The sequence below is a fragment of the Scaptodrosophila lebanonensis genome, unplaced genomic scaffold (assembly GCF_003285725.1).
Source record: "Scaptodrosophila lebanonensis strain 11010-0011.00,11010-0021.00 unplaced genomic scaffold, SlebRS2 tig00000001-arrow-pilon, whole genome shotgun sequence".
In the NCBI taxonomy this organism is placed as follows: domain Eukaryota; kingdom Metazoa; phylum Arthropoda; class Insecta; order Diptera; family Drosophilidae; genus Scaptodrosophila; species Scaptodrosophila lebanonensis.
In genome coordinates, this window is record NW_022060529.1 from 18,898,269 (window position 1) to 18,922,566 (window position 24,298).

At 36.1% G+C, this 24,298-nt stretch overlaps 1 protein-coding gene across 1 annotated transcript; it reads left to right on the forward strand.

The window, feature by feature from the left end:
- Window positions 1-10,552: 10,552 nt before the first annotated feature.
- LOC115633694 (phosphoglucomutase-2) lies at window positions 10,553-12,534 on the forward strand. Its single transcript, XM_030531151.1, has one exon. It carries the CDS (start codon window positions 10,583-10,585, stop codon window positions 12,458-12,460), a length of 1,878 nt encoding a protein of 625 aa, XP_030387011.1. The 5' UTR covers window positions 10,553-10,582; the 3' UTR covers window positions 12,461-12,534.
- The last annotated feature ends 11,764 nt before the right edge of the window (window positions 12,535-24,298 follow it).

Here is a 24,298-nt window from a genome sequence, read left to right on the forward strand (position 1 = left end):
GCTGCGAGCATCATTTGGCAATTAGTTAATTTCGGTAGTGCCGTCGTCGATGGCGAAAAGGGTTAAGACGTTGAGAAATCACCGTCCCACCACTCCTGGCGATGCTGTGGACACATTTTGAAATTAAAAGCGAAACAGAAACAGTTGTCGCTGTCAAATTTGGAGCAGCCGGGCGCCCTTCAGTCACATCGGACAAGTGTCTTTTAATTTCTTATTAGCGGTTTATTATCCCAGCGGAATTTTCTGGCCATTAATATGCAAAATTGTGTCGGCGTTGGCGTTGGCGCTGCCATAAATTTTAATGAGCCAACCAGAGCGGCGATTGTCTTTGTGGCAAAAGGATTATGGAGCTTTAGTGTTCAGTTAATTACTTAATAATTTCGCCAGGTGCTATTTTTGAAAAGGCAATATAGGCATAGTACATTCTGTATGTTTTTAAATTACATAATTAAAGATGACATTCCCAAAAGGTGTTTGGAATGCATCAGTTAGTCAAATTCTACCCTACAACAAGCTATTATACTCTATTCCCCATAGTTATTAGTTTGTCATTTTAAAAATCGTGTTTTCAGGCTTAGATGAATTTAGTTTAGAACGTAAAAATATAAATACATTCTTGCACGTGTAATCTATAGGTGGTAGGTTCAATTAAAAGTCAAAAAGGTTCATTTCATATACAGAATAGATAGCTTTAAATCATTTTAGTTAGAAGGGAAATACCCAAACTCAAAGCCATTCCTTAGCTTGTCTTATTAGAATATAGTCAACTTTTATTTTAATTAGTATCAAAATCCAGTGCATTCCTTTAACAAAGAATGCAAGAATAAATGTATGTAATATTATATTACTTTTCGCCGATAAAGTGCAGCTTGTGAGAATTCTCTTTATCACATTCCTCTGCAGGATTATATGAACTGCAACCAGCAAAGGGGCCTAATTGTTGCAAAGTTGTAAGGTCATGTCTTCTTATCGGATTGACAATTTACGATATCTACAGTCGAAGATTTTGTATTATTTTGGATTCCAAATTGAATTTGAATCTTCACATCTCCACTCTCGTAAACAAAGCTAAGCAGATCTTTAAAATTATTTACAATTTAAAATATTTACAGTCGAAGATTTTGTATTACTTTTTAATTCTAAATTGAATTTCAATCTTCAGATCTCCACTCTCGTAAAGAAAGCTAAGGATATCTTTAACATTATTACACATATATCACTTATCGGATTGAGAATTTACGATATTTACAGTAGAAGATTTTCTATTACTTTTTGATTTCAAATTAAATTTCAATCTTCACATCTCCAGTCTCGTAAATAAAGCTAAGGATATCTTTAAAATTATTAACCCTATATCAATTATCGGATTGACAATTTACGATATTTATAGTCGAAGATTTTTGATTACTTTTTTATTTCTAATTGAATTTCAATATTCAGATCTCCACCCTGCTGAACAAAGCTAAGGATCTCTTTAAAATGATTACCGCTATATCTCTTATCGGATTGAGAATTTACAATATTTACAGTCGAACATTTTGTATTACTTTTTGATTTCAAATTAAATTTCAATCTTCACATCTCCAGTCTCGTAAATAAAGCTAAGGATATCTTTAAAATTATTAACCCTATATCACTTATCGGATTGACCATTTACGATATTTACAGTCGAAGATTTTTGATTACTTTTTTATTTCTAATTGAATTTCAATCTTCAGATCTCCACAACAAAGCTAAGGATATCTTTAAAATTATTACCGGTATATCACTAAGCTACTTTACATTTCATTAGTACTGTATGCCCAATATTAATTGCGTTAGGATCGCATGAAGGCGTCCCAGAAACTTCTCTTCTTTACTTAGTCTTCCTAAATTTCATTTCTGTGTTTGTACATTTTCTAAAAACAAAATCTTCCGCTCATTTACCGGCCATCAGCCAGTAGTGGGATTAGCCCAGAGCTGGATAAGCAAGCACAGTCCTGTGGAGATTAATCCATAAATTGCCGTTTGTCGGTTTTGCGACTAATAATTTTTAATAGGAACCCAATGCCTTTAAAGGGCATACTTGACACTCTTTTTTGGGCTGATTGATCCCTTTCAGTTGGGCCTCAGCCATGAGCGATGTGCGACTGATTTTGGCTTTGATGGAATTTCGTTTGGCAATTCCGAGCACGTGCAACGCGTAAAACGATCAGAAGCAGAAACAGAAACAACAACTTCGAGAGTTGCAAGTTGCAGGCAAGTGGCAGAGAGGCGCGACAATGGAACGATCTGTTCAACAGACCAATCGACCCGACATACGCGTATTTGTAATTTATGAAGTTCGGCTCGAAGTGGCAGCGTAGTTGGACTCGTAATAATTAACAGTTAGTTGCAATAAAAGATACTTTTTAATTGATTTTCTACCAAATGCAGCTGACCACTTCGCACATTTGAAATGAAACGAATCGAAGTGGTGGGGAGGGAGGAGGAACCCTTTAATTTATGAACATCTTGCCATATTCGGCTCGCATTTAAACATTTAATCAATACTTGAATATCGCAGATCTGCGCGCCAACCAAAAGTGCTTGGTTTGGTGTGGCCGATCGTTGCAGCACTTGCCCTCGAACTGCATTATAAATATTTATGAGCAGTAGCAGACGGAGATCTGTGGTCTCGGACCGGACCTAATGACAAAGTGATAAGGACAATTAAGGAGAAAGCAGGCAGCATAAAGCGCAGGCAGCTGCTGCTGCTGCTGCTGCTGCCTTCCAAACGCTGGCCACTGTCGATCAGAGGAAGACCACAAATAAAATGTGTCAACGCGATCATTCTTCATCAGATCAATGCCAGAGACTTGGGCTTGTAAACGCAAGCAACACAACACTGCTGTAAAATATTGCTGGATCTCTGATCACTTGTCATCCGCGCATGATGAACGATCGTTGTTCCTCCAGTCTCTGCTCCACACAGACTGTGGGCTGGACGCGACATTCCATAGAACCTGTTGACGAGCCAACACTTGCGACAAGCGAAACGATCTCGCTTTTTGTCTTGCCCCCTCACTCTGCCACACTGTTGCACACTGTTTCTCCTGTTGGTTAGCCCTAGCTGGCCGTAGGAAAAAAGTGGTAGTCGAGGTGTCGATATCGCACAATGATTTTAATGATGGGATCTCGTCCGACTACAACTGGAACCGTAGAGGCAGGCCGCAGTGCCACTGCAGTGCTTCCAGCAAAAAAGTGAAACGTGGCTTGTTGCTGCAAATCGCTGGAATACCATCGTTGATAATCAATAATTTTTATATTTTTGCCACATCGCTTACAAAAGTTGTCACCGTCGTCGGCATCACGCACAAAGGGGAGCTCAACTCACTCCGTTCTGCTACGATTCACGATTCACGATTCACACCACCATAATCCTTAATTACAAACATCCACTATTCTACTCCATTCAATATCGTGTCTCTTTCCAATCTCAAATACACAAATTCAATTGCGTCTAATTCGTTCATTTTAAACGACATGCACCGAAAATATTCCGCTGAGTGTGGATGGAAAGGTGTTGATAAAAAATTAAGCTTTAAGTCTTCTCATTAGGAGTTTGAGAGCTTGTGCTGCTCCTGTTTGAAAGAAATATAAATATTTCCATATTATAAAATTATGTTTAGCACATCTACTTGGCAAGAATCTCATCTTTTTAGCTAGATGTAACATTTATATGCTTTTTCGAATAATATTTAAATACCATCTGGCTGATATTCTTCCACTTAGATACAAGTACAAAGATACAAATATCACAGAGTTGTCATTATAACAGGGACCGGAAGTAATGGTTGTTTTTTGTTAGGATTATTTATATATGGTGAAAATGCATTAAAATTATTTTAAAATTTTAATTTTTATTCCTTCTTTTACAATATAATGATTAATTTTGAGTTATACTTTAAAACTCAACCAATAATTATTATTTTTAAGGAACAAATTAAAATTCATAAAATAATGATTATTCTTTAGGTTCCATTTTTTTAATCAAAATTAAAACTGAAGTTGTAATTTTGCCTACAAATATTTTTTTAATTATGTATTTTGACTGTTCTATAGAGGTTCGTCTTCGCTCAATGTTTAATGATATATATAAATTTTGTCCTTATTCCTTATGAAAAAGGCAGGACAGCTTTACGGTATAGTAATTATATTTTTGGAAGTACGAATGTTTCTAACAAGGCGTGTTATAAGTGCTTATATGGTCAGCATAGTGAAATGAATCAGTTTATCGATATCCATATCCAATCTTATCTTTTGTTTAGAGACTAACAAAAGGTTTTCAAATCTTAAATGCAGATCGTTTCTTGTAGTCTTGTGTTTACCTGAAGAATGGATTGTGATGCATTTGGAGTTTTAGAGAGTATTTCGCCTTGCGTTGCATAATTTCTGCTCCCATTTTTGCTTTGTAGATATCGATGGATATTATCGTTCCGTAAAGACCATGGTAGTTCAGTGATTGTTCGGGATTTTAGACTGGTGAGAGAGGACGGGGGAAATTCTTCAAAAAACACTTTGGTGTCTCCAGCTATTAGAGCCTCTGAGATGCGAACAGACAGACGGACAGTCATGCCTGAACCAACTCGGCTGATCAGAAATATATATGATTTTTGAGGTTGGAAATGATTCCTTTTGCCCGTTTCATTTTACACTTTGCTCAACCGGGGTATAAAAAGCGCTGTAATTGACGATTTATTTTGTCACCTACAATTTATTTATACCTATTATTATTATTTATTTTATTTGGTTAGTAATCCAAGCCAAGTATTATTATAAGATAGTTATTTTCAATGTTTAAGCCGGTATAACTATATACAAGAACAGCATACTTCCCGAGAGCAATCGCATTTATATATAACTTCTTATGTGTGCCTAAATGTAAAAGGGGCTTGTTGACTTAGTATATCTTAGCGCTTTGCATATGAATGCTACTTAAATATTTCAGAATATGTCTAAAGTTGTGCAAACGACATCAAAGCATTTCAATCTCTGTTGCGACTATCGCATGCAAGGCGAGTTGGCATTTGAAGCCGATGGCGAAAAGACATTTACGATTTGGAATTGAAATTGGAATTGGTGCTGGTGCCGCCATTAGCAGGGACTGGTGGGGGGAGATCCTTGCTGAAGGCAGGTCCTTGCTGAAGTGCAAATTCGTGCACACGCGACAGGCACATTTCAAACCGTCTTCGCCTTGATGTGCCACGTTTGTGTGTTATTTTTTGTAATGCGCAAAAATCCAGGCAATTTTCATAGAAAATGTGGCTACAATTTCATCAAAGTTCGACTAGAAGGGGGGGAGTAGTTAACCCTTTGATGCTTTCTACGCTGCATTGACACCAGACACGGGTAGGCTTTCGTGACATTTTTCATGTCACGTCACGCAACTGATTTGAATTTTCCCCCTCCCAGACCAAAGCATTTATATAATGTGTAATCTATCAAATATCCAAGTGTTTGCAAAACTCAATACAGTAGGTAGCCGAACAATTTACACTCATTGCCTTCGCTGAAGGGAGGAGGTACACACAAGTCGGTCCAAGTGCAAATGATGATTGCACAACCCGACGATTGTCTTCCGTTTATGGGCCTAATCATCATCGACGTCCTGTTTCGTGCAAGCAATTAAAACTTGGCCATTTCTAATTAAAAAGCAAGTGACTGTGAAGCTGGGACTCGCAGCAGCCGCAAGCAAGAGGACACATTTGGAAATTTGCGAAACGATACCGAAAATCAAAAGTCTATATCGCCAACGTCTGATTGCTTTGGATGGGCGATGAAGAAGGGGGAAGGGAAGGGAAGTGATGGTATGGGGAAGTTCGAGCATGTGTCGCACAGACGACTGAACCGCAGACGGAAAGACAATTTGATGTGCAATAAAAATGTTGCTCTTTGGATTTCATATAAGATTTGTACGAATGTGTGCGTGTGTGTGTGTGGATGGTTGGCTGCAAAAAGGGAAAACCTTTATGAAAATTTTCTCAAATTGGATTTCTGACCCTTTGGTCAGCGATGTGTGAAGGTCCTTCGGCGATGCGAGCGGCCATTCATATTTGCATCTAATACATAAACATAATGCGTTAATTTAAAATGTATTCCAGCAAAAGGAAGACGACTAAAGATGGCAGCCAACCACAAAGCCGGCACCAGCACACAAACTTACCAACATTCAGACGAAAAAACGAGAAAAAGAATATGCAAACATGTTTGGGCGGTAATCAAATTTGCGATGTTTTTTTTTTGTGTAGAACAAAAAAATAAATAAAATATAAAAAAATGAATTGCTGCTGCTGCTGTGCAGTTCTCCCCAAGGAAATGTTCTGGCAAGACCACAGGACATGAGCGATACAAATAAACAAATGATGTAAATTTCATTTTCACATTTTAGCATTTGGAAAATGCGCATCGGCGGACAGACAGTCAGACAGGCAGATGTGCGAAAGAAAACGTAACACACAAGCAGCAAATATGAAAATCCGCATAAACAAATTACGAAAATTTATTTTGCGGGCAGGGCGATTTCTCAGCATACATTTTGCAATGAAGGCGACCACGGGGGCCAGAAGAAATACGAGTGTCCATCCGAAAGTTGGCTCCAAAGGCATATCGAGTGGCGAAACTTTGCGATTTTCAAAATTGAATTTATCAAAGTTCAGATATTTACATTTATTTCACATTTGTCATTGACATTCGAGCAGCTGGCAAAAGGACTTAAATGTGTCAAACGCACAATCTCCGCTAAGCAGCTTAACATTAAAAACCTCTTTTCGTCATTTAGTGCGAAAAAATGCTCGCCTGAGTCTTGCCTGCTCGCTTGTATTAAGAGTTCGAGGAAAAAGCAAATGCGTCGGCCGATTTAATAACGCAACCAAACCCTCACACGAAATGTCAATATCAATTTCGTCCTTCAACTTTAATAAAATGAGTGATTTCGTTTTGATTTGGATTTGAGTTGGAAGTAATAAGATGAAAAGGCAGGTGGGAAAGAATAACTTAAAGCATGGCTAAACGATTAGAGATTGTTCAAATATTTACTAATGTTTGAAATAGGCAAAGAGAAATAAACATATATTTATCAGTAGTAAGTGTATATAAATTTATTTGATGTTTTGTAGTTTTAAATCGTCATTACTCGTACACACGTGAACAAAATAATAAGTACACAAGTAACAAACATATTTCGTATGCAATTCCATGCCGTTTTCAAAAGCATAGCTAACACTAAGTAGTTCATATTTCTGGACCCAAAATTAAAGTGGGGAGTTCCAAAGATTTTAAAAGTGCTAATGAGCAGTTTTTGGCTGCTGGCCTGCTCCGAATTTTAAAATAGTTTCCGAATGTTTCGATATTCGCGATTAATAGAAATAGAAACGAAAAATTCAAATTAAGAACTGCATACTTTTAGGGTTGATTTATCAGTTTGTATGCCAAAGACTTATTTAAATAAAAAGGGCATTAACATTTTAAATAAATAACAAGAACTAGGTGTAAATACAACACTAATATACTATGTATGTATAATATTTTTCAATAGTGACTCTAAACTGTCTTTTCAATTCTTATGCCACTAAAAAAACATCGTAGTTTTTCAAACTAAGGAGGTACAAGAAATACTTGTAATGCTTAAACAACAGTCCTACTCGTAGGCATTAGCAAATAAAGAACAGCCTGATTCTTATATATCCTATATACTTCCTTTTCCCGGCTACAGACATAAATATCAATTTCGGTTACCATATCGTAATAAACACAAGAGTTTTATGCATTTTCTTAGGATATCGGCATACTAACTAATGCTAATGATTTTTTCACCAATTTCTCATAAAAATCTTATTGTACATAAAAATCAAGTCATTTACCGAAAATAATTTGAACAATAATGTTAATTTTCTTTATTTATCATTCTTGCAAGTAAAATATGTTTAAAATGTAACTATTAAGTTCGAAGATATTGGAAAAAGCGAAAGGAATTTAAAACGAGTAAATAAAATCTTATAAAGATATAAATAAGACTAAACTCCTAGAGTAAGCTGTAGTTGTATTTAAATAATAACAGTATAATTAAAGTTTTACATTTATAAAAAAATTTTTTTTTTTTTAATTATAAAGATATCATTTCTTAGTGGAATTTCTAAATATATCTATAGAAGTGTAGCTCTTTTAAATAAATTCCCTCAATTCCTTTATGCAAAATAAACATACAAGAAACGTCAGAGTGCACTCCCAATAAAATAAATTAACATATTAATAGGTTTGATGCCGTTAGTTATTTAAGTTGAAAATCAGGGGGTACGCACTCACCCACACATACCTACATATATATACTATACTCGTACATATGTAAGCATACGCCACACACACACAGATACACAGACAGAGGACACTCGGGGGTGCCATAAAAGTTCACACAACAGCGATTTTGCAGTTCCTATTTCGAAACAAAACGAATGGAAAGGCAATAAGTATGTGTGAGGGAAGTGCCTCATAGATAGCAGCGATTAAAATTATGCAAACGCATGCCTATGCCTTCGGATGCGCATGTATATAGTTAACTAAATGGAGCGGGCGCGGTGGGATGATGAGGCCTACACGCCGTAAACACCCAATTTTTGTTGCCGCAAGAAAAGATTTTCCGTTACGCTAAAGTAAATGGCTTGGCCGTTTTCTATGCAAATTGAGAAATTATATAGAGCACTTAAAAAACACGATAAATAAAGACATTACAAAGCTCGCAACAAAGCAACTCCAACTCAGAAACATATTCATTTTACACTCAGAAAAAAAAGTTTGAAATAGACCTAGAGTACATACATACTTAAAAATATCCCCATTATAATACAGATCTAAAAAAATGCATTTTTAAATATACGAGTAAACGTAGAACAGATTTCTCAAGTTTTTCAAAAATACAAGCATGGGCTCTAAATATCAATATAAATGTATTGTATGAATTCTAAAGAAAAATATAGCTTTAAAATAAAAAAAATAAAAAATATAAGTTTAGTGCCCTGCTTTTCAGAAAATCAGCTTTCTAAAAATGCACACAATTTGTATGTAAAATAGAACAATTAATTATTGGAAATTTAACCAATATTTTCTTTACTTTACTTTTTTAAACAAAATTGTAATGCAGGTGTTTTATTTATAATTTTTGTAGTAAGAAAACAATTAGTGCCCCATTCGCTCACGAGCTTTTAACTGACGTCAATGATGATGCAGATTTGCTTGAAACTGGTGCCAAATCATGGATATATGGTTATGAGGTCGAAACCAAAGCCCAATTGTCCCAATTAACATTAGTTACTTTTTTTTTATTTCTATTTTTTTCTACACATATATACAGAGTGTTCTAACTTCGGCTTGCTTGAAAATAACATTTAAATACAAACATTATTTGCCGCTTTAAAAAGAAACCACAGAAGCATATAACAGTTTAAAATACTTTAAGCTTCAAGTATTGGGCAATTAGGTTGGAAATTCAAGAAGGAGAATTTGGCATGTGTGTGCATGTCTAGGCATGCCTGACTCTGTTGCCTATTCGAGTGTCCATTTTTAATTAACACTTTGACAATTTGACGCGAAATGCATTTTGTGTTTCAAAACTGCACAAGCATCGCCTGCATGCCGATGAGCCTCGATGGTTGGGGGCTGAGTCTGGGGGGGACCCAGCAACCACTGCGTTGAATGTTTAGAATGCATTTGACGTGTCAATGCGAGGAGTCCCCCATTGAGTCGCGACGTGTGAGGCAACCAGCCAGCCAGGCAGGTCCAACGCAGCTTCTATGCGGCCCGCATTGCCTGCCTAATGCCATGGCCTTTCATTTGCCCGACACATAAATGTTGCATGGGTTTGTGTAACCCAATTACCGTTGCAAATTACTCACACCTTGGGTTGAAACCCCCCCTTCCCCCGATGCGTGCACCCTGTTGGCAGGCACAATAATACACGAGTTAGCCGAGAGGTTGGGGGTTGGGGTTAGGGGCACGACTCCGAGACTCGCTTTGCATAATTGATGACAAATTGAAATCATGTTAATGTTTCAATACAGACGTCTCCATCAGAATGGAGTTTGGAGTTATGTCCATGAAATAAATAAATACATATGTATGTATGTACGTGTATTGACAAAAAAGATTTGATGACCCTTTCCAGTCAAAAGGTTAAATTGCTCAAATGCTAATGCTTGCAAATCGTTGTGTACGGCCATAAATTCATCAAGCAGCCAAAATCGAATTGCCAATGGATCACTTTGTGGTTGCAAGGATTTAGCCGCCCACAGCTCCCAGGGGCCGCATCTGGTGGCCGTAAATCGAAATGAGCTCACAATAAATTTTCAATTGGTCAGTTTGGACGTGGCTGGTGGCAAAGCCTTTGGCTCTCAATAAATCGAACCCAATGGGCATAGAGAGTGCGACCGATGAGAAATACTATGTACATAGTACGAGTATGTGTGTACCACCATTAGAGTGTGTCACAAATAATTTGAATTTAAAGTCTGATCTTTGTAGTAATATTGAAAACAAAATTCGGCATTGAAATAAACAAATCTAAAAATTTGAAATGGCTGCGTCAAAACCAGCCACTCCACTGGATCTCATCAAGACATTGGAGCTGTCTGGAGAGGAAGATCTAGATGAGCAAATCAAAAACTGGATTATTTGGGATAGGAATGAGGCATCCATCAATCAGGTAGTGGAGGTAGTTAAGGAACAGGATTGGCAGGCATTGCGCCTTCGTCTCTGCCATCAGATACATTTTGAACCAAGTGGTCTGCTGGGTATTATGCGTGCCGGTTTTGATTCAGTAAATGATCTTATAATAATACAAACGGCGCAAGGCCTAAGTAAGTTCCTAATTGATGCCTATCCGAGCTTACAAAAACGCGAAACCCAAGGCGTTGTGATTGGGTACGATGGTCGCTACAATAGCAAACGTTTTGCCCAATTAGTGGCAACGGTCTTCCTAAACGAGAACTTTCGGGTCTACCTCTTTCAGCGCGTAGTCCCCACACCCTTCGTACCCTTCACTGTCATACGCAAAAAGTGTTTAGCGGGTATTGTCGTGACCGGCTCCCGCTTTCCCAAGGAGGTTAACGGCATTTGTGTGTATTGGACGAATGGTGCTCTGGTAATACCGCCTATAGACAGGAACATAAACAATGCGATTCAGGAGAATTTAGAGCCAAGGCCAACCTCCTGGGATTTGTCCGTATTAGATCAAAACCCCATTTTGGAGGACCCCTATAGAGAAATCTATCCAGGATACTACGATACCTTGAAAAAATCAATTTCGCCTGCTCATTTGGAGACAAACGAGTGCAGCCAGCTGCGATTTGTCTACACGGCCATGCATGGTGTTGGGTATCCGTTTGTGAAGGAGGCGTTCTATCAGGCCCGGCTGAAGCCTGTGATTGCAGTGCTACAACAACGAGACCCTGATCCCGAGTTCCCTACGCTCGTCCATCCAGATCCTGAGGAAGGAAGGGTGGCCCTGGAGATGTCCATAAAGAAGGCCGAGGAGGAACATTGCACGATTATTTTGGCTACCGATCCGGATGCTACTAGCTTGGCTGTAGCGGAACTGGATCCGAAAGGCAGGTGGAAGATATTTAATGGCAATGAGATTGGCGCTCTGCTCGGTTGGTGGACGCTCGAGTGTTACAAAACTAGAACCCAAAAGCCCGATTTGGCGAACTGTGTAATGATCTCGAACATCGTCAGTTCACGGATACTTGCCGCCATGGCGAGGGAAGAGGGTTTCATCTTCGTTGAAACTCTGAGGGGTTTCAAATGGATGGGCAACAAGGCTTTTGAGCTCCTAACTCTCGGAAAAAACGTACTGTTCGCCTTCGAAGAAAGCCTTGGCTACATGATCTTTTCGAATTTGATGGATAGGGATGGTGTAAGCGCCGCTTGCCACATTGCCACTATGGCCTGTCATTTACGTACCACCCGCAATATTACACTTATCGAGAAGCTACGCGAAATTTACGATAGATATGGCTACCATGCGAGCGTATGCTCATATCTCATTTCCGATGATCCCTCCACAGTAGAAAAGGTTTTTGAGCATTTGCGAAGCTTCGACGGAGCACCTGGCACTTATCCCAAATCGGTACTCGGCGGAGAGTTCCAGGTAATGAATGTGCGGGACATGACTACGGGTGTGGATACCACGTATGCGGATAATAGAGCTCGGCTTCCAGTCAACATCAATCACGAGATGATCACTTTTACATTTACCAGTGGTTTTTCAATAACACTTCGGGGCGTACCAGATGAAAACAAGTTGAAGTATTTTGCGGAGATTTGTGGACTGCCGGAAGAAAAGGATTGGGGAGAACTTAGTGATAAGCTCTACCGCATGGTTGATGCTGTTATCGATGAATTCCTACAGCCAAAGATATATGGACTTAGGACAAATATGAGCAACGAATAATGATTTACAAATTTTAGTTCACAGCCAATCAAATCAAATAAATCTTCATAAATGGTACTTATCTATTAACAATATCTACAGTTGTCTTTCATTTGGCAAGAAAAGAGGTCTCTGAAAGGTGTGAGCTCAAGAAGAAGCTGGATGTGTCTACCAAATTTTAAAAACGGGAAAACTGAACAACCTCGTGCTTTCTCGGTTATTCTAGCTCTTATACTTTCTGAGATCCTTGCGTTCATACCGACAGACAAACGGACAGACGGACATGGCTATATCGATTCGGCTTGTCATGTTGATCAAGAATATATATACTTTGTGGGGTCTACCACGCCTCTTTCTGTGTGTTCCATGTACACTTGCACAAAACTAATATACCCCTGTACCCTTTGGGTACAGGGTATAAAAAGCAAATTATTTAATAAAATTGAATTTATTAATTAAATTACGGGAGTTATGGAAAAAACACGAATTGCGAGGGAGTGGGAGTGGAGGGGGTGCATCGGAAAAAAATAACAAACTTGTGCTTTCTCGGACTTAGGAGAATGTGGATACCAAGTTTGGTTATTCTAGCTCTTATACTTTCTGAGATTCTTGCGTTCATACAGACGGACGGACGGACAGACGGGCATGGCTAGATCGACTCGTCTTGTCATCCTGATCAAAAATATATATATACTTTGTGGGGCCTGCCACGCCTGCTTCTCCCTGTTACATACATTCGCACAAAACTAGTATACCCTTTACCCTTTGGGTACAGGATATAAAAATATTAGCTGACTGAACTAAGCACCAATACTATAGAATTTCTTCTCATTGTCATCAACGTTCGTTTAAACTGATTGCCCCATTATTATGATTTTGAACCAAGGAAGTATCCTTCTGTATTTGCAAATAATCAACAATTAAATACTTATTAGTCGCTGAATTCTGGAGATATTGTGTGTCCAGATTTTCAACATACCTTACAAGTAAATTACTAAGTTTCACAAGTTCCTGGCACAGGGCTTTCTTATAACTTTACCATCCTTGCTAATGCTATGTGGTATAAATGAATGCAGGGTTTCTTAAATTTAATGTTAACCCAATTCAGATAAGTTTTAAATATAAAGCATGGCTCCCAGAAACAATGTGTAGTTGTGGCTTAGTTTCTTCCTTTTTGTTTTGATATCGTACCCATTAATATGAAAAAAAAGCATCCAAATAAACACCCTTGGAACGTTAGCGCGTTACAAATGTTCTTTTTGTACTATTGTGTTGGCAGGACTTAATCGAGATTCGACAGTAAAGAAACAAACGACGACAGCTCATTAAAGTGCCAGAATGCTGCGGAGAGGCACAGAACGCCAATTATGCGTGTGCTGGATGCTGCCACATGCGGTGAGTTGTGATGGCTGGGTGGGAGAACGTTCCTTGTTTTCTCCAAATACACATATGGGGTAACTGTATCTGTGCGAAAGTATCTTGCAAGACAAACACTGAAATTTTATAGTTTGCTGCCTAATTGCACTCTAGGGTAGCTTCCATTTCTGCTCCCCTGCTCGGTGTGGCAACATTCGTGGTAATCGTTTGCGATTGTGCGAATCAGCAAGTCGGCAGCAATAATGAAAACTGTGATTAAGAGAAAGAAAGGACATCACAGGTACCGCATATGGTATTGTCGGTTGCTTAAATTTTATTCCACATGAGAAACTCATCATCATCTCGTATACTCGTATAGTATATTTACATTATTTTCAGGTCAAACAGAATATTTCAATAGCTTTAAATTAACAAAGCATTTTTCTACCGAAAATCAAACGTAAATTTTAACCGTACATACGAGTAAATGCTCGGCACCATAGGTAAACAGCCTCTACTCCCTGAGGTCGCCGAAATTTGGTGCAAAACAAAGGGTCACATACTCCGATAAACAAGCGACAGGCTGGATAAGGAAGCTGGAGCTGGAGCTGGAGTTGGAGTAAAAGCTGTTTGCCAAACCGTTTGCTGCCTCTGTCATCCATTAAATTTTCCCCAAAATACAAAGTGGAAAAATATCCAAGGCACACGAATTAAATATTAATCATTGTCGACGAGGACGGCGACAACGAAGAAGTCCTTCGGTACGATTACACATATGTGTATACATATGTCTATTTGCATGCGAGTTCCTTTCGGTTAGTGAAGATACATATATGTATGCGCAGGTTAGTGCATTATTAAGCACTGTTTATGCGACATTAGGAACATAAAGGCAGGATGTCAAAGGAGGGCGTAAATAACAAACGAGATACACATATGTATGTATGTGTACATTGATTGGACAATTTTGAAAGTTTCGAAATAATGTGCCACCCCATGTTAACTTTATCAATTATTCGAAGCAAGTGGTTTCTTTATTTAAACTAAATTCAAAGATACCAATCGTTTTTTAAACTAGTTCCCTCAGATTAGTACTCGTATATAAATATTTGTTGCGAAAGAGTCGCTTAAGAATCAACTATTGCCTTTACATTTATAAACAAACTCTTAATAGGATAGCAGCATTTTTGTTGTTTAATGTTTTCTATATTCAAGTAATAAATTTAATTATTTACCAACTAAATTTGTAGTTACAAGGAAGCTTTGTTGCAACACTTTAAAACTGCAAACTTTTTCTAAATTTATTCAGAACGCATTTCTTTTTAGGCTTTTATTTTTTGTACATTATTAAATTGTGTTGCTGAAAAAAGGCCGTGCTTTAACTTCATTTAAAGCCTAATTAAATTGAGGATATAAGTCCTCAATAAATTCGAATAAATTTCTTTTTTCGTTAACTCGTCACTGTTAATCGGATTCATACGTAAATTTGCAAAGAGAATTTTTTACTTTTCATTATAATTATTACACAAAATATTTATTTTTTTTTAAAGAAAAACTAAAATTAAAATAATTAATTTCACCATTTGAATTATTTAGTTTTTTACAAAGATAGTTATTTATTTAATTGTGTTGCTAAAATTAAGCCGTGCACAAATATTATTATATTATTATACAAATTGTACCCTTTCGACAAAATATCGATTTCTTTTGACATATCAAAGTAAAGAAGAAAATAGTCTATACTTTGTCATTATCATTTTCCCAGTCGTTTAATATATATAAAATATAGTGCAGTATTCTTTAAAAAGCATTAATATATAGTTTAATAAAATCTCTATAAACCATATTCTTTTTTCAATGAAAGCTATTTTTATGTTTTTTACGGCAGCTATATAAGAATAATTAAGCTATTTAGGATTTGTAATAAAATTGATCTGCATATGAATAAGACGTTTTTATATGTCAAGTTTGGAGTTCCTCGCTTTTATAGATCGAACAAATAAACTGACATTCATTCGTTTTATCGTGCTGATTACTAATACACCTACAATTTCTGTGGTCTGTCATTAATACAGACTACTCAGCACACCCTTTCACCCTTCAGGATATATAAAAGATAACTAAATTAATCAGTCAGTCCATAAAGAAAGTAATAGTAGAGTTAAGCTTATATTAAGTAGCCAGCTCAAACATTCTTCATTTCTTTAAAGATTTGTCATCTTTCTTTTTCGTAGCAGGTTAAAATATAATATATAAAATATATAAAAGATAACTAAATTAATCAATCAGTCAATAAAGAAAGCCTTAGTAGAGTTAAGCTTATATTAAGTAGCCAGCTCAAACATTCTTCATTTCTTTAAAGATTTGTCGTTTTTTCTTTTTCGTAGCAGGTTAAAATAAAATATATAAAATATAACTAAATTAATAAACCAGTCAATAAAGAAAGCCTTAGTAGAGTTAAGCTTATACTAAGTAGCCAGCTCAAACATTCTTCATTTCTTTAAAGATTTGTCGTTTTTTCTTTTTCGTAGCAGGTTAAAATAAAATATATAAAATATAACTAAATTAATAAACCAGTCAATAAAGAAAGCCTTAGTAGAGTTAAGCTTATACTAAGTAGCCAGCTCAAACATTCTTCATTTCTTTAAAGATTTGTCGTTTTTTCTTTTTCGTAGCAGGTTAAAATAAAATATATAAAAGATAACTAAATTAATCAATCAGTCAATAAAGAAAGCCTTAGTAGAGTTAAGCTTATACTAAGTAGCCAGCTCAAACATTCTTCATTTCTTTAAAGATTTGTCGTTTTTTCTTTTTCGTAGCAGGTTAAAATAAAATATATAAAAGATAACTAAATTAATCAACCAGTCAATAAAGAAAGCTTTAGTAGAGTTAAGCTTATATTAAGTAGCCAGCTCAAACATTCTTCATTAAATTAATCAACCAGTCAATAAAGAAAGTCTTAGTAGAGTTAAGCTTATATTAAGTAGCCAGCTCAAACATTCTTCATTTCTTTAAAGATTTGTCGTTTTTTCTTTTTCGTAGCAGGTTAAAATAAAATATATAAAAGATAACTAAATTAATCAATCAGTCAATAAAGAAAGCCTTAGTAGAGTTAAGCTTATACTAAGTAGCCAGCTCAAACATTCTTCATTTCTTTAAAGATTTGTCGTTTTTTCTTTTTCGTAGCAGGTTAAAATAAAATATATAAAAGATAACTAAATTAATCAACCAGTCAATAAAGAAAGCTTTAGTAGAGTTAAGCTTATACTAAGTAGCCAGCTCAAACATTCTTCATTAAATTAATCAACCAGTCAATAAAGAAAGTCTTAGTAGAGTTAAGCTTATACTAAGTAGCCAGCTTCATTTCTTCATTTATTTTAAAGATTTGCCGTTTTTTCTTTTTCGTAGGTAGGTTAAAATTTTGCAATTTAGTGTCACTATAAAATATGATGAATATAAAATAAGTTTTATTTTTTTAAAATGAAATTCTTTTCTTTTTAAAAATGAAATTCTTAAATGTTTCCATAAGGGCTAATCCTTCAGATGGTTATCCTGGCAAATACTCGTACGAATGCAATGATGTCTGAAAATGTCGACATTATTGCACATATGTTTATGATATTTTGTTACATCGGCAAATGTCGCTGGCGGGCACTGTTCTATAGCACTTGTAGAAACAAGAGAACCCGATAATGATGGCGACAAATGTGGCAGCATTGCGATTGTGGCAAACGCAGCTCACCCCTGCTAGTTGGTGGATGGGGGGTGTGGGCTTGTCGACTGCAACAAAAGCGTCTTAAATTCGCATTTGTAACGAAGCTAAATTGATTACGTGGCACTTGTCGTTCGTGCTCGCATCATCAATTACAGTCCATATGCGCGAAAATCCTTCTGACATCGTCCTGACCTGACCACAACCACCAAAACTGTGGCCCGACAACCGCACAAATTGTAAATTGAAAATGTCGAGAGAAGGGCAACACTCGAACTTGGTACGTTGCGCTAATTAATCCATTTGTTGATTTCTGTTTGCAGCGCAGTTTTCGGGTGATTTCGTCTAATTTTGATAAGCATCGGCACAGTTTTGTGGACACACAAAAGGCAAAAAATGCGAGAGAAGTGAAATTTTCAAATCATTTTTGCTCATGTGTAATGGATTGGTTTGTTTTGCTATTCAGTATTCCGCATAATGATGCCTTAAAACGCAGTATTTGTGTTTAGAAGTTGATGGTTTAAGAAAATTAGAAAGAGATTTCTTTTCTTTATTAACATAATGATGCCTTAAGAGCAGTATTTGTGTTTAGAAGTTGATGGTTTAAGAAAATTAGAAAGAGATTTCTTTTCTTTATTAACTTTGCTGTTATTATTAGAAAAAAAATTTTTTTTTTTAATAAGGAAAATGAATACAATCAACTTTAAAGTAATGATGCGGTCATATGGACGATGCACTAATGGGACTGTTGAGTAGATCGAAAGGGTAGGATATATTCAAACTCCTCGGCATTATTCTCTGCTGCTTAGTAGGTGCCTGCATTCAAAGGCGTACGCAGGTGGGCAGGGGGGGGGGGGGGGGGTAGGTTGGGTCGTTGCCGCTCTTCTTAAAATTTTGCTACATAAAGTCAACCACACGTTCATTATTATGGAACAGAGTTTGATTACTTAATCAAAGTTTTATTTTTTTGTCCCCCCTTTGGTAAAAGCTGCGTACACCCTTGTCTACATTCGTATGGTTTTTCGGTCGATCCAAATAGTCATGGGATTGACGGTTAACATCTCAAATTTTGGCGACTTTCAAAACCTTATTCAAGTCTGCACCAGAACTCATTCGCAATGTCTTAGCCGCCAAGCTGGTGAAACACTTAATCACTTAAATATAATATTGAACTAAGATCGTCAGACATTTGGGATTGGAAATGGGGGCTCCAGAGGTTTATGTCATTCATAAGACGAAGCTAGCAATAGATCTAGAACGTGCTCTACAAAACCATAATAATTTGTATGTAAGAGGTTAAAGCACCGATCTCGATGTTGGTTTTAATTTAAGAATGGAGAGACACAATTTAAATTTTTCATCCATTCTGGCGCGAAACCCACATTATAACAATATTTGTAAAACCATCTTTTAACTATAATATTGAAGTCAAATTATTTAGCAATGAAGAAACATTTAATTTATTTTGCTGAAAAGATCCGTGTCAGAAAAATGAGTTTTCTGCAAAATTAGCGACTCAGCTAAAGATGTATATTCCACAGGCAGAAATTTAGATGCAGTTTTTATAATTTTCAAAATTAAAACAATAGGCAATATAACAAAATTATTCATGGATTTCGTGGCAGCTGCTGCAATCGGTCTTTATTTATTTGTTGTGTACATTTATTATTGTTTTCACTCTCGTCGCATAAAAATGACAACAAATTAGTTTGACTGAAGCGGTTTCCCGCTGTGTTTTTCACAGTTTTTTTCTTCCCTTTTTCTGTTCTATCCACGTCCTTGAGCACGATACTAGCCCTCGCCAATAAATTATTTTGATGCTGTTTGTTGTTGCTTGTCTCGCAGCCTTTGCAAGAGCGACATCATAGAGCAACCCTCATATCCCTCCCATTCAACAAGGGCGGGCACATCGGGCGACGTGTTTGATTAGCTTTATAAAATATGCAAACAATAAAATATTGTTTTGTTTTTGCCGAAAAAAAAGGTGGAAAATGTTGACGGTTAATTGCCAGAGCATCTCTATCGAATGAGTGGAAAAGATTTGAATCCACTCCACTACTTTTTACAATTGTTTTAGTGGAATGGCTCGCGGCGGAAAAGTTGATGTGGAAATTTAATTTCACGAGAACAAAATAATTTAGAAAGCTTTAGAGCTCTACAGGGGTGCCACAGAAATCTCTTCCGCCCAAGTTTCGCTTCAAAACTAATTGTCGGTGCCACAGCATTTGGGAGGTTTCTAATCTCGTTTGATTAAAAACATTAACAAAGACATTTTTTCAAATAAAAATAATCAGTTGAATATAAACATCATCTGCATCAAAAATATTTCGCATATCCTATGTAAATATTATTAAGTTAGCAAATTAGCACAATCTGTAAACGTGTGAAACATTGGGGTCTTTGATATGAATAGTAAAATATTGAAAAATATTTTTAACTACTATTAATTTATGGCTAGATATGTATACTGTTTTTGTAACGATTTCAACTAAAGCATTTATTGTTTTTATTGTACTTGCAGTATTTAAAAACGAAGTAAATTTTATTTATTTATTTAAAGCTATTTTCTATATACAAGTATAAATCTGTATTTAAAGTCCATGTCTGTTTAGCTAGGCACAGCAGCGTTTGATTCAGTAGCTAAGATAGAAGTAGGCATGTAGAAAATATTTTAGCTGAAAAATAAATACAACTTTAGGCCGCACATTGTGAGATTTGATTTAAAGATATTTTGTCATCTAAGTAGTTTGCAGCATTTTGCTCAAAACATGCAATAGATTTCATCATTTGAACGTAATATAGTAGTAATGTAAATGGGCTGTGACCATTTTTTTTTATATTAGCCAAAAACAACTCTTTTACTATGGAAGCCACCAATAAGAATAAACTGGTATTGGTGCATTTAAGAGCGAGCGTAACTCTAAAGAGTAGAGCAAAAGAGATGTTCGCACTGCTTTACCGGCAGCGCGCTATTACCCACACTTTGAAAGTGTTACCCGCCTGCTATTTCGTGAGCCCAATTTAAACAAAGATATATGCTTGATGTAGTAATATACTTTTAAAAAACAGTTTGAGACTAAATTTGGTTTTGCAGCAATTGTTTAAAATTGGTTTAGACATTTTTTAAAACATGCTGCTTCAATTCGAAGAATTAAAGAAGTCTGAAATTTGTCCAACCAGATAAATAAAGGTTGCGACCCGTTTTTTGTTTTTTCGGATGCACCTCCCACTTTCCCGCTTTTAGTGATTTCCCATAACACCCGTAACTCTTGGAATTTGTACCCTAATTCAATAACATACAGTTAGTGCTTATCTGACCTGATGTTAGGTTACATCATAATAGGTCTACTGAAATGGAAGTTATACTTGTAGCCATATAATGTAATCTCTGCCTCCTATTTTTTTATTCAATGTCGACATGTATTGAAACGTACAATAAGATATAGTTCGAACTTAACATATTGATAGATATTACCCGATATGAAGCATAATGAGGCAAGTTAAAATCCAAAAAAAAATAAGATAAGAAAAATAATTACATAATATTACGTAGGAGGATTGCTTGCGATTCGAATTCAGCCAACTACAACAACTTTTTGGTACCGTTAGCTAGAGCTTTTGTCTTCGGAGCTTTCATAAAAATATTGAATTCCATGTTGAGATTTTGACGTATTGACATGTGATTTGCTAAGCGTTTTGAGGTTATGTTTCTCTTTTATCACCCGAATGGTCTAAAAATGTCTCATGTAACAGCTGTAAAGTATATAAGATAGTCAGAGAATTTTGTGCAGAAGTGGGTAAAGTGTTTTAAAGACTCAAAAAAGTCTATGATCTTCCAAATCATGGGAAGACTTTAAAAAAAGATGAAAAACTGATTTTGGCCGTATTTTCTAGGAATCGCTTCTTATCCTTGCGTCAAGGACAAATAAATTTGCAGCAAATGGGATTTGATGTATCTCATGTGACTATCCAGGAATATTTACGGGCAAATTATGTGAAATGGCGAACCACAATGAAAACATGGGCAATTGAAAATGTTGGCCGGATTGACCATCACAGTCCCTGAATGTCGTTCCAAATGGAAAAGTTTGTATATTTATAAAGCATAAGCTTCAGGGAAAACGACTAATAACTCTTCAGCAACTTTTTAGTCAAATTCGACACATTTGGAAGTCACTTCCAATCGAATATGGTGAAAATTTGGTCGAAATCATGCCTATCCGATGGTAAGCGATTATTGACTCTGGATGCCACTGGCATCAATATCTGGTATCCTGAGCACAATTGTTAAGATTACGAGCAAAAAGTTGTTAAAAAATAAAGCATTTTCGAATTACGCGCCACACGCTCTTACTTAACATTCTGTAAATAGCAGACAAAATCCTTACTTAAATTAATAGCTTATTATAAACTAATTAAAATCTAGGTATTTAAAATTTTTTAAAAAAATTTAAATAAATAAATATAATGCATTGTGGCAATTTTAAATAGCGAATATTGTATAGGCCTATTCATTAATTTATTATTCGTAAGGGTCCTTTAAATATTTTAGTAATTTTTACAACAGTTAGTAAAAAGTTTATTAATAAAGTGGTAATTAAATTTGTTGGAAAATTATATAATTTATTTAATGATAGAGCATTTTCTGAAAAATAAGATGTAATAAGATAAAATTCGCTCTGATCCCAGAGCACATGCACCTTAGGGCGTGCAAGTATTTTAGCAACATGCTGCAAAATTCTATCAGTCTCCAAAATGTTGCAGCAACATGAACTTGAAATTTATGGGCATGTTACAAATACAATACCGATGTGGAAAAAATTGAGCCTTCGCTTGCCTTAGCCTGCCTTCAATGTAGGTGGGCAAGTCCCCCGGGGTTGTAATGCGGAAACATACATGTATGTATATGTAGATGATGTATTTCGGGTTTAATTTCACCCCTTTGTTGAGGGGATGCATTTGTTACTGGCCAAAATGAAGAGGAAAGTGCACATATGTATGGTATTGTGTTGTAGAAAATGTTTCGTTAGCGATATCCGGGCGTCATTAATTTTATAACCAGTCCTCTGATCACATACGTAGATAGTACTTTAACCAAAACTGGCTTAAAGGGGCACAGCAGAATTTAGAGATTATTGCTCTTTTTCGATTTGTTGACTCTTCCTCTGAAGGCACCGAGGCAACTCAGCTCGTTAGAATAAACGTCTCTGTGTTCTTACATCAATTATTCGAGCAGCAGTCGGTCTTCATCAGCATTTGGATTTATTGCGCCATCGCTGTGTCGTCCGTGTGCATTGTTTAACAATTAACGGAACAAGTTGTTTAACTTTACCTAAACGATTTAAGTCAACAGTAAGTGAAGTGCACTGCCTCTGCCTGAGCTGCCACAGTCCGCCATCGGACGTCCTCCGTCCTCCGTCCAGAGCCCATATCCCCTTCTCGACACATTCAACTCCACTTAGCTCGTCATCAGCTCATCACGGACGCAAAATGCTGCTTCCGCTTCCGACTCTGCGAGACATACTTTTTGTTTTTCTCTCTCTCTCCTCCATTTTTTGTGCAATCAAACTGTTTGTTTTTTTGGTTTTTTTCTGGCTACCAACGTCTGTCCCTGCGCCAATGTCCATCTGTGCAACGGTCCGCCTCAGCTGAAATGGCAAAAATTTGTCAGTATCCTCGTCCCGATGTTGTCGACAGTTTGTTGATTTACTTTTTTATCGCTCCCCATCCTTTGGCTAATGTGTTTGTTTCTCTTAGTTTGCTGTGCATTTCATTTTTGTTCTTATTCCGCTCGCCGGAGCCTGGGAAAGAGATGTCTTATTCCAGAACTGCCTACTGCAGCTGATGGTGATGAATGGAATTAAGTGCTGGGCCAGGACAGGACAGAACAGGACAGCTTCTCCTGTCCCGATATTTCGTTTTAAACGTTTGCCACTGAAAGCAGATATTCAACATCGAATTCGTTTCGCATTTAACAAAAACAACAAATGTTTTCTTTTTGGGAAAATAAGAACAATTCAGTGGTTTTTATTATGATTTTATTTGTGCATGGTAGCATTAATTAAACAATTATATTTCATATTTTCGAAATGTATTATAAAAAACGAGCAGCGACAGAACACTATCTTTTTTTGATTAAGAGGCCGCTACTTAATTAAGTTTTTTTAAAAACTTTTTAAATCATCTTAAGATTCTTATGAATAAATGATATGAAAAGTGAACTTTCTTATTTATTTAAATTAACTAATATGTATAGCTTAACTACAAAAATTAGTATTTTTAACCGACTTCAAAAAAGGAGGAGGTTATCAATTCTTCTGTTTTTTATTTAATGTTTGTTACCTCAGCACATTCGACTAATTCTAATTTATTTTATTAAATTAATATGTAGCTTGACTACAAAAATTAGTATTTTATTTTTAACCGACTTCAAAAAAGGAGGAGGTTACCAATTCTTCTGTTTTTTATTTAATGTTTGTTACCTCAGCACATTCGACTAATTCTAATTTATTTAATTAAATTAATATGTACCTTAACTACAAAAGTTAGTATTTTATTTTTAACCGACTTCAAAAAAAGAGGAGGTTATCAATTCTTGTGTATTTTTTTTAATGTTTGTTACCTCAGCTGAACCGATTTCGATAATTCTTTTTCTTTTTGAAAGCTGATGCTTTCCGAATAGTTCCATTTCCATTTGGTCCAGTTCTGACAATGACATCCATGCAAAAACTACCTTAAATATACCTCATTTAGTCCAAATAGATGCTGTTACTTCAGAATCATCCTCGAAA